The 16,528-nt window shown below is 37.5% G+C and overlaps 1 protein-coding gene across 6 annotated transcripts in view; it reads right to left on the reverse strand.

Annotated features, from left to right (window-relative positions):
- LOC308198984 (vitellogenin-1) overlaps positions 1-16,528 on the reverse strand; it is a 45,865-nt gene that overhangs the window by 14,072 nt on the left and 15,265 nt on the right. For all 6 annotated transcript variants that reach the window (XM_080602300.1, XM_080602296.1, XM_080602297.1 and 3 more), the window contains 11 exons: positions 14,472-14,689; positions 14,289-14,386; positions 9,788-9,912; positions 9,601-9,702; positions 9,394-9,513; positions 8,934-9,123; positions 8,753-8,846; positions 8,452-8,637; positions 3,288-3,432; positions 1,430-1,649; positions 346-518 (listed from right to left, as the gene is read on the reverse strand). In XM_080602300.1, coding sequence (XP_080458426.1) covers positions 346-518; positions 1,430-1,649; positions 3,288-3,432; positions 8,452-8,637; positions 8,753-8,846; positions 8,934-9,123; positions 9,394-9,513; positions 9,601-9,702; positions 9,788-9,912; positions 14,289-14,386; positions 14,472-14,689 — 1,671 coding nt within the window. The remainder of the gene's footprint in view (positions 1-345; positions 519-1,429; positions 1,650-3,287; positions 3,433-8,451; positions 8,638-8,752; positions 8,847-8,933; positions 9,124-9,393; positions 9,514-9,600; positions 9,703-9,787; positions 9,913-14,288; positions 14,387-14,471; positions 14,690-16,528) is intronic.

Consider the following 16,528-nt stretch of genomic DNA (forward strand, 5'->3'; position numbering starts at 1 on the left):
CAGAGCAAGTTGTATAGGTCTGTGTCACACCCATTTGCTACAGTTGCAGTAGTGGGGTGGTACAGACTACCTTCTGGGCACACAACGTCTATTTGGGGTCTTACATAACCATGCAAGAGATCTTTAGAGAAAATTACAAAACCAACCCTTCACCACATCTATGGCAAAAGATATGAATTTAATCAAAAGACCAGCAGAAAGAGTTGTGTACCCAAAAGCCTGTCTTTATTTTCCAACTTTTGTTTACCATCTAAATAAACAAGGTTACTTAGTAAAGTAAATATAAATAACCAAGCTTTGTGTATTGCCTCCCACAAATCTAGAAGTGGATTTTTACAGCAGTACCTGGTCATCAACAGTGTCATCAAGGATTTTCTTCACTCTTTTGATTGCTTCTTTGCTGGAAGATGCTTGTGTCTCTGGATCTTCAAATGTTACCAAACGTACCATTTTTGCAGGAGCTTGGTCCCCAGCTTGAATTGTGACTTGTATTTTTTCAATAGGTGCCTCTGTGTAAACTGAGATTGCACAACAATTAGTATCACTGTTAGTAGTAGCAACTCAATAATAAAATAAGCCAAATTTTGCTATGATTTCTCCAGACATTCTTCACCATATATATATATATATATATTTTTTTTTGTGTTGAGTAACTTTTAAAAAATATTTCAGTAATCGCTGAAGTACATACTGGCAACAAGTGAATTTTACAATGTTAGCATAATAATAGATTCTTTTCATGTCCATAAACAGAATGATCTTTTTAAGATTTAAGTCAAGTGAATTGTGAATTGGATTGCTTAACCAGATAACACTATGGGTGAGTGAATCAGGCATTAGAAAGGAACTGAGGTTTACTCTTGAATTGCAAAGAAAGGCCCAATGGTTAGGCCTGATACTTAGGAGACCTAGATTCAGTGGCCTGCTGTGCTTTTGCTTCTTATGATCATAGATTAAGACATTAAGAACTAGATCCTGACAGGGTTAATCCATAATTCCCTTTAAGAGTCTCGGTTTTTAAAATGTAGCTACAGGACTCTGCATCAGATCTGCTGCCCATGTCCAATTGCTCTTTGCTTGCATCCCAAATCCAATGATTCAGGATGCATCAGACACGCTCTGCAGGTACAGATCAGCTCTGCTTGATGCTGGCCATGCAGAGAGGTATTGCGCCGCATGGCCACTTGCTGGGCAAGCTGGGAAATGGTTGCTCAAGCCCATGGAGGAGAGGTGGATTCCTCCTGCAGTGGGGTCTGCCACCAATGTTGGCAGGGCTGAAACGTCTAATAGTCGTTCTAGTGGTATTTAAGATACTATATATATGCATAAAGAAATATATATATATATATATATGCACACATCCCCGCCCATCCACCCACCCACCCACCCACTCACCCACTGCTTTCTTTTTGTGCACAACTGTATTTACCTGGCTTGAAGCTTATTCTAAGGGCATGTTCTCCAACTAAGTAGTAAAGAGGCACATTTTTGATAAATGCTGCATGTATGCTCTTCCTCTCAATACACACTTGAACCCCAAATGTACTTGCATTGGAGCATATAGACTGAACAAATGGCTCCTTCTGGGAAGAAGAATGTCCAAAGGAGAAGGAATTTCCTGATGAAACATCTTCTACAGACTGTCTGTCCTATTGGATAATGCACATATCAAGTTAAACTGGACAACATTAAGAGAAATACTTGTATGCTAAAAGTCCTGTTTCAGTAATAGATGCGTATATTATGCAGAAGGAATTAACCAGTTTATTTGAGATTGCTAGGCTGTGATATAGAACAACTTGGTTTTCAGTTGGACAAAGTTATCAACTGAATGCCTTGATTAGACTATCTAGAGTAGAAGGAGATTCAAGCTGTAAGAGTGGAAAATTATGTCACAAGATAATTCTAATTTCTTCATTTTGTTTTCACAGAGTATTAAACTGTGTAAAATGATTCTTGACCAATCTAAGCATGCTGACTGGAGTTCTTTCTTTTGCTTTATTATTGGGTCAAACTACAGAACCTTCATCATGTCCACACAAATTCTCTCTCACTTGAGATCTGATATGAATGTGAGAATATATTAACCAGAAATACATTATATATAAATTATATATTAACATAATATATTAACTAGATCACAGAGATTTCCTAGATGGCCAAAGCCTATAAGATGTTTGAAATTTCCACTCAAAGATATGTAATTTACATGTAGTAAATGATGTTTGCAGAAGAGTGAATGAAAATTAATTAAAATTAGAACCAAATCCATGAAGTGAAAGCTATGATTTCCTGGAGCAGTGAAGCAAATAGCAAAAAACGCGTAACCATAAGCTTTCTTTTCATACATAATGCAGAGTTTGAAATTATTTTTTTACTCAGTTTACCATGTCTCACAAAATTCCAAACTTGCATGAACCACACAGAAAAAAAATGGAATTTTAATACTGATCCTTTCTTTCCAAAGGGAATGATAATGATACTGGGAAATGCTCTAATCAGTGTAATTTTTTCAGTTGCTGCTCATTCAAGAATAACCACAGAGTGAAATATTTTCAGGAAGAGCACATAGGCACAAAGATCTTTGCTTGTTCCAGGATATTGGAAACTGCTCCAGCTGATGGTATATTTACCTATTGACTTTTCCATATGAACGTGCTGTACTCACCCTCTTTTTGTCTCTTACTTTATCTGAAAAACCTTCAGAGTTGCAGGATGACAATGAAACCTGAAGAGGACAATGTATTTCTCACCTCTGTCAGTATTTTGTTGAATGAATTGTCATGGTGATGCCTTCACGATGCTGCCCATCATAGAAAGCTTGTAATGGCTTTTATGGAAAATTGTAGTTCAGGAAGTCCTTTGGCTTGACACACAAACTGCCATCCATCCTTGAATCAGGGTGCCTATAGGTGTTAAATTTGGCTCTGCAAATTGATCACCGGAGCATCTCACGAAATATTTCTGGCTGTCCCAGGAATGTAATGATTGCATGATGATTGTAAAGCATTTTAAAGATTGTGGGCCTATCCTGTAGATGGCAGTGTAAAATTAATTACCAAAGCAAATGCTCTTTTGGAAAAGTGTCACAAGTCTGTTGTGATCACACTCCAGATTTTAAAATAATGCTTCCACAGGGCTATTTGTGTTATTAGATTGAACCTGACTTATTCTGTGCAAAGTAGCTTTGGTCAGAGGTGAGTCATACATTTTCCTATGGAGAAAAGAAATGGTCTCCCACTGATTAAAAGCCAAAAAAAAGAATAGTCAGACACTACATCAGTTACCCTGATGTTATCAGTCTCGCCTGATGCAGAATCTGAATCGAAGGACATCTTCATTATGTCAAGCACTGCTTCAGGTCGAAGAACTGGAGTCATCTTACTAGCAGCCAAATCTTCAATATTTCGTGTAACAGCAAATGTCTTAGACCTGCAGAATAAACATTAAAGGGAACCTTTATCAATAAAGCACTGCTGAGGAAAAATCATGAAAAATGCCTTATAGCACATACTCAGCAACAAGTATCGTACCTTGCAAATTGCTTTACAGATATTTACAGCTAGATATTTACATTTTCCTGCTAGTTGTATTTTCAAGGATGGCTAAGAGTGAATAAAGACGTGGACCAATCTTGGGCCAGATATCTCACAGTTAGGCTTTTGCAATCATGTGTTGAGCTTAAAAGAACTGTACTTGGTGGGATCTCCGTATACCTAATAGCTTGAAGAACAGTCCACTTAGAAGCTGGGCTGTGGACTATGCTATTAAATTTTCAAAACTCCTATTTTGATTTTTTTTTTTCCTTTTAAAATTTTAAAATTCTGTGTATTCACTGCTAAACTTGTTTCTCATTTCTTTTAATATTATAGTTGGAAAAATACTGTCATAACTTCAAAAAATAACATGAGGGACTGGGGAGCTACTGCATGTTATTTCCTGTTCAACATTTTTAACCTCAACTTGTCAAATTAAGTATCTCCAGCTTGATCTAACTGCACTGGTAAAGACACATGGCTTGGAAAGACATCACAGAGAGGATGTGTTGGAAGGTGAAGAGCCTACTTAGGTAAATGCATTCAATACATTGATTACAATGTTGTGGGGTCTAAGAGTATTAGTATGGATCCAGGACAAGTGATATAAACTGTGGCATGAGACTGAGACTCTCATGGCTAGATATCCTGATGCCCTGGCTCCATAACCTACATTCTTCACAGTGCTGTGACAACCATGAGTTTTGTTTTGTGTCACAGAAACATCTTGAATACTAAACATTTTTGACAGGTGAAAACCTATTTCCTTCAGCTAATAAAATTGTGCTAGCTCTACCTTATTAGCTATTTATCATAGCTAACATCCAGCTCAGAATTCCCCACATACTGTTTCTCACGTATGAAGTTGATCTGCTTGCCCTGGGGCTTTTGTGGTCCATCAATGGCGGTGGCCTTTGTGACAGTAAATGGAAAGATGATCTGCAAAATGGTCTCTATTTTAATATGGTCCGCACTGTAATAGCCTGAGCAATTCCAATCTAACCTATTTGAAAGATGAATTTGTATTCATTTGATAGTGCTCTCTTCCTCTTGAAGGCTCCTACTGTGCTGTGTGCACTGTAAAGCACACAATTGCACTTCATGTGGAACACCTCAATAAAACGTGTGTCACCTGTGGGCTTTGTTTTCTTTTCCATCTCTCTCTTTTTTTAGATAAGGACATGACAGCAACACTCCACGCTGGGTGAGAGGAGAACCTTGAAGAATGGAATCTGAAATAAAATATTCTCCCTAACAAGCTGAGGGGATAAAAGAAAATACAAATCAACTTGCATTTCAGATGGCTCATCTGGGTAAAGGGACAAAAAGGGAAATGGCTTTTATTTTAATCCCATTCAATAATTCAAATGACCACTGAACTGCAGTCTGGGTCTCCAAGCAGAAAGCCCTGGGGTTTCTTTCCCATTTTTTTTTTTTTTTTAGGCATTTTTATGCCAATAGTCTACTTCTGCCACCTAATGAAAGTAGAGGATCGATTCCTCCCTGTTGAGCACAGAGAGCCAACAAATGTAGCTGCATCACAGGTGACACATGTCAATGTCTGCAGAATCACACGGCACAGTAAAAATAGGCTACAAGAGCCAGCTCTGGTGCTTTAACAAGAAAAACAGTCACAAAGAAGGCCTAAAGCTATGGTATGAAAGAATCTGTTCTCTCTGATCCCAGCACAAGGGAGAAAAAAATAAAAGGGAGATTTTCCAATATATATTAGTGTATTTTTTTGGATGAGAGAAGAAGCTGTGCTATAGTATAAGCCAAATTCACTGCAGGGGTAAGAGACAAGCAATTCAGCTGTGTTGGGCCCACTGATATTTCAGGGAGTGTGGCCTTACACATGGAGACAGAAGATCTCAGTGTCTGTTTAAAACAAAAACAACAACAATATCATTGAAAAAATATTTCTTCAGGTTTTAAAGCACAGCATGACATCATATCCAAAGAAATAAGAAGCAAGAGACAATTTTCCAACCCGATCTTTAACTCTCTTTCTGCTATGGTGAAATGAAAATGTTTGCCTTTCCTGCACATCATCCTTCTGATCTTGGTGCAAAGGTGTTACTAAAACAGAGGCTTGGACTGCAAGTCATTTCTCTCCTCTATCCCCAAACATGCAGCTTGGTGAGCTCATGCACTGCGTACACTGGGTCTTCTGCATTTTCCATTATATGTTGTATACATGTTGTGTACAGTGTTGTAATTTTGTAATTCAGCCTTATAAATGTGAAGCAATTTCTGCTTATCCTACAGTTAAAACAAGCAAAAAAGCCCCATGGTAAGAGCTCTATTCAAGATTATGTATATACTTCAGTAGCCTGTCATTATGAATATGTGATATATTTGCAAAGTGTATTCTCTGGCAGCTCTCCATATTTATACTTTAATCACAGGGCTCTAATTTTCCCTTAAATTTATTTGATTTTTACTTCTTCCTGTAAATTTTGTTTAAAAGTATGTTTAAACAACCATCTGTAGTATACCAAATAATTATGCTAAAAGAGCCTTAAAAATAACTATTATTCTTAATTAAATTTAACTTTGATAGAATTGAATTGAAACATATGCTATATATTCTCTTCATGCTATGATTAATTGTGTTCTGATTTTTGCTGTAAAGAAAGTTGAGTCCTTAGTGTACTGATTTGTCTTGGGAATGCAATCTCTCTATCACCAAAGTTTTTGGGCTTTAATTTTTTATTTTTTTGATTGCTCACCTGAATTTCTTTTCCACTCCTGGATATTTATATAAATCCCACAAGTGTGACAGGTTATAACCTGTACAGTGTGTAGGATGTAACTGAACTAAACACTATTGAAGACTGTTTACTTCTGGGTGTGAGAGATGAAAACTAGAATAATTTTACATCCTGACCAGCTTTAATGTCAAGGTACTACTATAGATAGCAACTCACTGACCATCAAGACAAGTGTCTAATACTAAAATATTTCAAACAGCTTACAAACAGCTGAAAGACCAATAGTTTTCCAGAACCATTTATTTGAATGGAGCATTTAAAGTTAATATGGGGAAGTGTCAGAAAATTTCTAAAATATTGAATTCAATAGGTTCCTTATTCTTTGGTGGAGCTATGCAAAAGGAAGAGAAAGTCCATCTTAAATTAAGACTTTGGACAGAATGTATGTACATCCTTTCTCTCTATATATCATTCCTGGTTGTTTCTCTTCATACCTTTAAGATTTTACTTTGTTTGTTCTTTGACCTCCTCAGTGATGTGGTTCAGTGTTACATTCTCTAGTTATTGCTTTGCCTTCGCTTGTACTCATTGCTGTTTCATTGCTCTGTGTGATTTCCACCAACCATTTGTTTTGTAACAGTGAACAGGAATGCTTTTCAGAGAAAAATTGATGGTGCTAAAAGTTAGCTAGTGAGTATTAGCTTTCTCATATACTTGGCATTATGGAGCTATTTCCAGCTGACTACTTCACTTTATAAATGATAATGCTGCAGGGTCTAGAGGAGGGCTTGGGCTGGAGCTGGTGGACTCCTTGGCTATGATCCCCTATGTCTGTTACTGACTTGTTTTATACTTTCTGGCAATATATTTAACCCTTTTGTGTCTGATTTGATTTCCCCTTAAGTCAAAGGAGGAAAATATTTTTTATTTTGGTTTGCCAGAAGGATCTTTCTGCTAAAATTTGTAGCTCTGCCTGAGGCTCTAAACTCCATCACAGTGTCCAATATTCTCATTCCAGTTCAGCATCCTTACTGAGTTCATTAATATCCACTTTGTCCTCTCCGATGAGAACTAGTGAGATCAGGTGCCTGCTGTCCCTGGTGACCTTGGGAGTATACTGTCTTGGTATTCACAAGAAACTGAACAAAACATTCACTCATGGTGCCACAGCAGTTTTCACACAGCTAACAGACTCTCTGTGAACTGCTGAAACTCTCCCTCCTCTGTGTGGAGAACCTGATTACAATCATGGTTGATGGAGCTGAGGAATCATAGTAGGGAGGAGGATGTGATGTCAAATACCTAATAGGCGGTTCTGTGACCATTGAGGAGCAAGGGAGAATAATGATTAGCTTCTGTGGTGGCTAAACTGAAGAGACCTGCAGAGCTTCTCTGGGCCAGCAGCCATGAATGCTAATTGCAGCTGGATCAAGCAACTGAGCTCTTTTGTTGTGGCTGTATTCTTAGAGCAGAAACTTATTAACATTTCTGCAGCTTGTATAATAGCTGATTTCTGTCGTCAGTGATGCTTTTTGCTTTGTTATGAATTTTCAGCTTGTCTTTCTCAGTGTTTTTTCGTGTGTGTGAAGGTTTTTTAAGCTTTGGTCTACTGCTTTGATTCCTTGGACATACTCGTTCTGTTTTATCCCTCTCTTTTTACTTGTATTTCCATCTGTTTTCATTTGTTTGGCATCTGGCTACAATAGTTTTCCAGAGTGTATTGTAATTGCATACACTGATAATAAATCAAGTAGACCTAACAGGCAAGAAAACCAAATGGCAGCTACAGGGTAACAAGGTAAAAACACAAGAAACACCAAGTCCTCTGTGCTTCCAGGCACCAAATGCAAATTTGTATGGGTTATCTGTTACAACTGATAGAATCCAGATGGCTTATATTTTACCTAGTGTCTTCAACCCAAATATATATATTGGGATAGAAATTTTATGCCTTGTGAGTTTCAAATATTTTATGAATCTCAAAAACTGAGAAATGGTAATTTTCAGGTCGAGACCACAGAAAGTAAAACATATTTTCAACCAAAGCTTTTGTACATGTCCTTTCATTTAAATTCAATAAACTACACTGATCACTCCAGTTACTCAAGCTGTTCGTCAAAGGCAAGATCCCTAAGCAAACGTTCCATTTAATTTGGAAAGACTCTACAAGGCTACAAAGACAGATAAGTGCTATGACTTACCTTACAGTAAATAGGTTAGTCTCTTCTTTACACGGAGGAATTTCAGCTTTGATACTTTTTTCCTTCATCTGGACAGTGGCAATAACATTCACAGGTACATGAGCATTAATCTTGGTGTGTGCTTCCAGCCCTGCCTGGATCATGTTTGTGTTGATCCCAATTACAAAGGTCATATCCTTAGCCATGCTGAAAAGTTAGAATGAGAGGGTAAAATTATGTACATACAGCAAACAGCTGTTGAAATTTTTGTGGCCTCTGTCACTTGGAAATACAATTCTTTCAATTTATGAAAAATATTTACCTTAGACTCATTTTGGATCGCAGCCTAATGTTGGCTTGCAGTAACTCAGTCAATCTGAAATCAGACCTTGGAGAAGGTGTAATCTGTGCTTGAACTGTTGGAAAGAAAGTAAACAAAGTGTTAAAAATCCCTCCAATCCTGATAACCATGTTTGTTTTGCTCAGATATTGAAATACTTTACCATTTCCTGCCACCTTTGTGACAGAAGAGTAATAGAAGCTGGTCTCCATTGGGAACCCAACACAGGTAGGCACAATACGACGGATCTCAGAGGACAGTAAAGCCTTGGTCCACTGCCTCCCTATGCCACTTTGAAGGTTACTGATTAATCTCCTTATTGAAGGGATTTTTTCATCAGGTCCATACCATGCCTGCAATTACAGAGTTCAACTTGTCTAAATAAGCTGAGCTTGAATATCATGATCTGTGTCATTAACTGTGCCTCAGGGGAAGGTCTGCCAGCAACGATTATAGCTAATCCTGATCAAAGTTTGAATTTATTTACCTTAATACTAAAGACAAAAAAAATCTCTTGAATTAAGAATTTAAAAAAAAGGGAGGGGGGAAGGGAAATGCGTGGAAGAAACAGTGTTTTAAAGCTTTTGGTGCTTATCTATCTGGTGGTGTTTTTGAAATGATACCTGCAATGCATTTTGGATGGTGTTTTTATCAAGTCCACCAAAGAACAACTCTTGGCCAAATATCTTCAAGTAGCCTGAAGCAAAAGGTTTGTCACTCGGGAGTGCCTTCCAGTCCGAGAGCTGCATGAGAAGAGGAAGAAAGTCTGACTCTTTGTAACATTTGGCAAACCAGTACCTGACAGATTTTCCTTTTTCCTGATAATTTACCGTTTTCAGGATTTCCCTGAAGTCATAGTCAGTCTCCCAGTCCCTGTCAGGAGAGTAACCTTTAGCAAACACCTCCTGCAGTCCTTCAACTGTTATTCCCACCTGTGGGATGAAGCAAAATGTAAATGCCAATTGGATGATGGTCCTGTGAAGGTGTGAGGGGCAAACTGCTGGTAGACTCAATTACCTCAAAGGGATCAGCAACTCTTCCAAGGAAATGTGTCCGCAGGTGGGATATTGCTGTTGTTGGAATTAAGCTGCCTGCATTATTCAGTACCAAGTATTTAGCTGCCAGTCCACTCATAAGGAACTCTGAAGAGAAATAGGTAGTAAAACACAGCCCAGTTAGTATTTTAAAGCCACAGTGTGCAGATTGTATCAATTTACTAATTCCATAATACAACTGCTACAACATGGTATGAGAAAGGCTAGAAAACCCAGCTATAAAACTGATCTTATAAAACAGTCACAAAGAGAATATTCTGCATTCTTGAATTGTTAATGGGCAAAATTACAAGTCCCCTGCTCATTGCATGGTAGATATGCTATTTTTCCAATTGCTTCTACTATATCCTTTACATCCAGTCAGATTCTATAATGCCAGCTTATGAAATGCTTTTACAAGACATCACTTAAGCTAACTTGACAAAGGGGATCAGAAATGAAAACAGATTTGCCATCCTTTGCTAATAGTTTAAGAAAAAGGGATATAGATGTCCTGTAAGGACAGATGGTGAGGTGTAGATTTGTTTCCCAGATGACTCAGAGGCAATTTAACACACCTCGTTCCAAATGCTGTAGCTCTTTACATAAAATGAACTAATTGTTAAATAATTGTTAACTATTGGGTAAACTTCAAACAAACATAATTTTTTGCTATTTTCTCTTCTTTAGATTTATCATCTACAACGTTGTTAGGTACAGGTAATCAGTGCAGAACACAGTTATATGTTCTTCCTGATCTTGGCACAGCTTTATGCAGTCCTGTTTTCTGAATTAAAGTAATCCCAAGGCTTTTCTAAGTTTCCTTAAGTTTCAAAATGAACTAGGGCAGCACAATATGTAGGCATCCCTGTTGTGCTTCCTTTATTCCAACCCTCCTTCCTTTTCCAATACTAGACAGAGAACAAGAAAATATTTTAGGAGTCCCTATGTTAAATTTCTGCTATCCTTGTGTTAGACATAGGCACCATATACTGATTAAATAGGCCCTAGAATTCTAACACCACCAGAAATCAGCTTTGGAAATCCAGGATAAGTGCAGAGCCCTAGAAAATGCAGACCAATAATTTCAATACCTGTGCAGAAATTACTGATGTATTGTAGGAAATATATTTTCAAGTGTTTATAGAATCATAGAGTATCCTGAGTTGGAAGGAACCCACAAGGATCATTGAGTCCAAATCCTGGATTTGCAATGAGAGGGAGTGAGACTTTGGCCTCTTTCTAGAAAAGGAGTAATTAAATTCTCATAAATTATTTAGCCATAATTTGAAGACTAGATTATTGCTTGGTTCAAAAATGTTGATGTTTATGAATACTCAGGCCCATGTGATTTCTCTAGTGCCACTCTCTGTGTTTCAGACAAAATCTCACTAGTATGCTAACACCTTGTCATTCTCTTTTGAATTTGTGCATGCTGACAGAGGCCTGAATGATCCTTGGCCCTAGCTCACTAAGTTTAGTATCTCACACTAAGTTTAGTATCAGATTACAGAGACTAATTTTGATGTCTGATTTCTCAGGACAGATTCCAACTTTCCAGGTACTTGAGAAATAATCTGTTGGAAAGGCAATCCACTTAGTCTGCAAAATCTCTATGAATTGACCTTTCACTAGGTCACCTTCACTCTCCTTCTGCATGAAGCTCCTGTGTTACCCAATGTGCTATGCATTATCTGCCTACAAAATATGCTGTTCAGTAACAGCTCCTGTGATCAAAATACAAACATTTATGCTATCCCATAAGAGGCAATTTCCCATGGCAAAGTGGAGAACCTTCAGCAGGCAGCCAGGGAAAGAACAAAACAAACAAACAAAAAAACACCACATCACCTCATTTATTTTCCTATAGAAAATAAAAAACAAAACGGTATCACACTGGGACGTTACAATAAACTGACTTGAGACTTGGAAATAAGAAGACTAGATTTTCTCTGAATGAGTTTAGCCAGAGCAGTCCTAGGTGTTACACGTTCTGGCAACTAGAATGAGACATAGTACTTTCGGCAAATTTATTAAAGCTCTTTTTGTGTGGATGTTTTCTAACCCATGAAATCTGTTCGTTACAAACAACAACAACAAAAAGTACTTACTGTTCCTTCATAAGAAATGTTGCTCGTAAATATGTAAATGATTAAACAAAATTCATCAACTTAAAGATAGTATTCTTTTTTTTTTTCTATACCTTAGGCATTATGTAGCTCTAATGCTCTAAGAAAATATTTACCAATGAAGAATCCTACTAACTCAGTGAGATGATGCACCATAGCCACTTCACTGTGAGAATGTGATGGCACCTGCATGTATCTGACTAAATATTTTACCTCAAGGAAGAGGGAAAGGAAAATCACTGACCAAATAACGCAGTCTTTAATACCTATGAATATTAGTAAGCATATTTCATTAAAAAAATCTGTAGAAAACCCTGTACATATTGAGAGTCAGATTCTGTTAGTTTCCATATTGAGCAGTACCTGGGTCGTCCATTTGATTTCAGTGGCAGTGTGCAGAGCACGAAGCACTATCTGAGGTGGCCATGTGTGACAGATTCCAGATTAGAGGTACATTCAACTGACATTAGTGCCTGTCATTAAAAATTCAGCACCTAGCACCACAAAGAACTGTGATGCTGAGGGCACATTTTTGTTTTTAGCAAGAAAATAGGTACTGCATTACTGCTGTCACTATGGTAACTCTTCTAGAAGGAACTCACTGAAACACATTTCACCCGTGGCTAGTGGTGACAAATCAAATCAGAAAACTGGAGGATGGAGCCTCCTCCCACACCAGCGTAATTGAGGATTGACTTCACTTAGCTGACTGAAGTATACAAGTCTAAGAATTAAATAAGTGAGAAAAGGAACACGTGTTCCTTAGTCTTCAGGATGAGAAGTTTAAATTTCACATCTGCATTGTTACCAAATTTGTGACACTGGCATTCACCAAGAATTAACAGCAATTCAGTTCACTTTCTGCTGCATTTTGAGGCTACAGCCAGAACAAAATAATCCATTTCACATAGCCCTCTGCCAACTACCCTCCTGTGTACTGCGCCCTTCTTTTTCACTGTGCAAAAATACAGGCAACTTCATTTTTAAAGCAAAAATAAGGAGAAAATGAATACCTAAAACCTGAAACATGTATCTGCTTATTTCTGGAAAATGTATCTCTCTGTGAATGCATTTTAAATGGTACAAAAGTTCACACAGTGTGTATTATCTACTGTATTTCTTTGGGCACTCTCTGCCTCCATCTCTGAGGAAGCAAGCATGTGGTATTGTGGTTGCTGTGGTATGTATTATACTCAGTTTCATTATAGACCAGACTAAATGATCATATAAAAACCATGAAACAGGGGAAGGGCAACAATAAGATCTACAAAAGTCTTCCAAAACCCCCTCCTGTCCCAAAAAGAAGGCAAAAGTACTTGCACACTTAGCACTGCAGGTTTCAGATGTTTGAGTCTCTTTTTCTATTGACAACTTTGAAAAGAATCTTTATATATACCAGTGAATAACAAAAGTGCTAAAAACATCTAAGTCCTTCTTTAGATAAACAGCATGTGTAAGGAGACTGTGTTTGTAGATATAATCTCTCTAGTCCGCCAGCTACGTATGCCAAATCACTGAGGCTGTCATGGTCATTTACATGGGGGAGTTGCTTAAAAAATCCCTACTGGGAAGAGTAACATAAATGGGAAATTGAAATAGGTACAATTTGGCCCAGAAAGAGATGTCCTCTAATCTGGTCCTCTCCCCTCTAACTGCCAATGCTCTTGATTTTTCTATGTGACTCCCATTGATGTAACTGGTGTGATTCCAGATTGCATGCATGGATATGCTCATTCCAGTAAAGAATCTTGGAAAGAGGGTGCAAGAAAAATCTTTAGACAACATGCTTGAGTTAGCTGCTCATGGGTGCAATGAATTGTTATATCTGACCATTTTTGCTGTTTCACTGGGCACTACTGTTGGGGTGAAGGGAATTTAGCATCATATCTGAATTCAGAAAGAGTTGTACATGTTCAGCACCGGTAGAAATTAATCCACTTCAGCAGTAATTTAGGTCCCTTCTGTTTGTTTGGTGCTGAACAATGGTATGAAATTGTTAAGCACCACTGAGACTACAGCATTTGATGCAGAAACATGTGCCTCACTGGCTAATGAAAATAGAGGGTTAGAGCCCCATAAGCCCTCTGGTAATTTCATGCTGGCAGTGTGCAGTGCAAAATACAGAACCTAAATACTCTCAAAATGGAGAGCCTGAGATTTATTTATTTATTTATTTATTTATTTATTTATTTCCACTGAATGTAGGAGAATATGGAGCAACAATATGCAGCTAGCCACCTGGCTAGTGCAATTAAACTCTCATACTTTATTTTTATACTTCAACCTGTATATATTTCCCTAAAAAATCTTCAGGATGATTACTATGGGGCAGTGATGGGGGGGTATGTATCTTACCTTTAAACATACTGAAGCGGAAAACCTTGCTGAACTGATATCCAGATCTGTCAAATTTGGGACTTAGTACTCTGACAGCCATTCTGCAGGCAGAAGCCCTGAAAAAAATCAGTGAGCACATTAACACCTCAATTTGTCTGCAACAAATTCTTCATCTAGAGAAATGAGGCAGATTTTCCTTACATCACTTGAAGATCCGGAGCTGTGCTTCTACCCAGGGCCCTCAGGTGAGAGTAGATGAAACTTGCCACTTGCATGCTAGGTTCCTTCAGCACAGCATCAGCTAACGTCATCAGGATTGGAATACCTGGCTTGGTTTCAAGCAAAACCACTGCAGCTAACATTCGAACCCGAGGATGAACTCTGTGATTCAGGAAAATCTCAAGGGTGATAGCCTGGACCTGAAAATAATTCATACTTTCAGATTTACTCTATATTTGAAGAGTTTTCTAGTAACCATTCATCATCAGTGAATCATCTCTTCGTCACTAGTACAGTAAAAATTTGTATTGCTTAATTATTATGGTAACAATATTCCTGGTTTCAGAGTTTGAGGGCAGGAAGGGGCATTATGGTAATGTATTCTGATTCCTACACGATCAAAGCCATAGAACTTCACTGGATAAGCATTACATCAAATCTATTGTCCCTTGTTAAGCACTAGCAAATTATATCTGCAGCATAACCAAGATGAAATGTAAGTAAAAGAGACTTCAAGAACCCACCACATATCTGAGATGTGATTTCAGTGATCACTGATCCCTACATGTAAAGGTATACCTTATTTCTAACCATTTCTCCTGGGGCTCTTTCTACCAGAATAAAAAATAGTTTACTATCAATAATCTCTATGCCATTTAGGCAATTTAAAATTGTAAGCATATGCAACAAATGTAATTTTCATAGTACTACTCGTGACCGATGTGTTTATCGTGTACTATGTTTAATATCAAGACTAATTTTGTACTGGAACCATACACTTTTGCACGAGCTGCACTGAAGTGTTTGACCTCAACTTCAAACAGGATGGAAATGGTGTAACACCAACTGGCCATCCCTGTGCGAAGTCCTTTCTGACTGGGACAGTGCATATACATGCTCTCTTCTGAAATGTCTGATTGAGAAAACTTCAACAAACTTTGCAAACACCCTGAATGATGTCAATAATTTGACTATATTGATTATCAAATACCAAGTGTGAAAAGGATGCAGTAACTTCCTTCTAAATGCTACTAACTTTTCAAATTACTAGTTTTTCAAATTAAAGAATAAAAATGACAGGCCATGTGTTAAGTCTGTTTAATGCAAATATGGGTGTGTAGCTGGCTGTAAACCAGGGATTAAACTGGTTTTTGAACAATGCAAAATCCAGTCTTAGTCATTAACCTACTACAGATCAATTTTCTCTAAAGTAAATGCATATAAAATGGAACTAAACAGAAGTCTGGGTCACTTGTGGAAAGCTGGGCCAAAGGGCAAGCAGAGATACAGCGTTGTTTCCAAACACCAAATCAGCTTTTTCCTTCCCCACCAAATAACCTAATTCCTACCCTTGCTAGTCTCTCCATCCCCCCACCCTGTTTTCCCTGTCTAGCTCCTGCACTCTAGTAAATTGTTTCTTTATTCTTTTGCTTAAAAGCATACCCTGGCACACTATTGTCTGTGGATCAATATGTGTACTCAAACTGGGAGTCATATGCAAAAAAAATAGTAGTATAATGGAAAAAATGATACAGATTAGTAGGAGAATAGTTAATGAAAACCTTTTATTTTACTTTTTATGTTAAGAATAGTGTTATATAAAACAAACAAAAAAATTCAATATCAAGAAAAAAGCTTGAAAATGTAAGGTTTCCTTTTAGAAGTGGATTGCTTTAAGGTGAAAATGATTGTAAAGTGATGTCTGTGGTAGATGAGATTATGCCTGTGTAGCCATTGTATGTGATATCTAATCATTATCTCGTTCAGGGACAAAAGTCACATTTAGTAAATGTTCTGTTTATGACTTAAAACCCACACAATGTCTGTAAATTTGTAATTAGGATGCAAACCTCTAGTATCTATTTACAATAAGATCCAGTCTTGAATTACGATTAGATGTGACACTCAGTATTAAATGTCAATTATCTGAAAACCTTGTTTTGTGGTTCTCTCACATACCAAAGTTGAAGTAGCACTAAACACATTTTGGTCAATAATTTAGCTTTCTGTCTAATGTCCTTGGAAAATAAATGTTTGCA

This window comes from Anser brachyrhynchus, assembly GCF_964034855.1.
Source record: "Anser brachyrhynchus genome assembly, chromosome: 8".
In the NCBI taxonomy this organism is placed as follows: Eukaryota; Metazoa; Chordata; class Aves; order Anseriformes; family Anatidae; genus Anser; species Anser brachyrhynchus.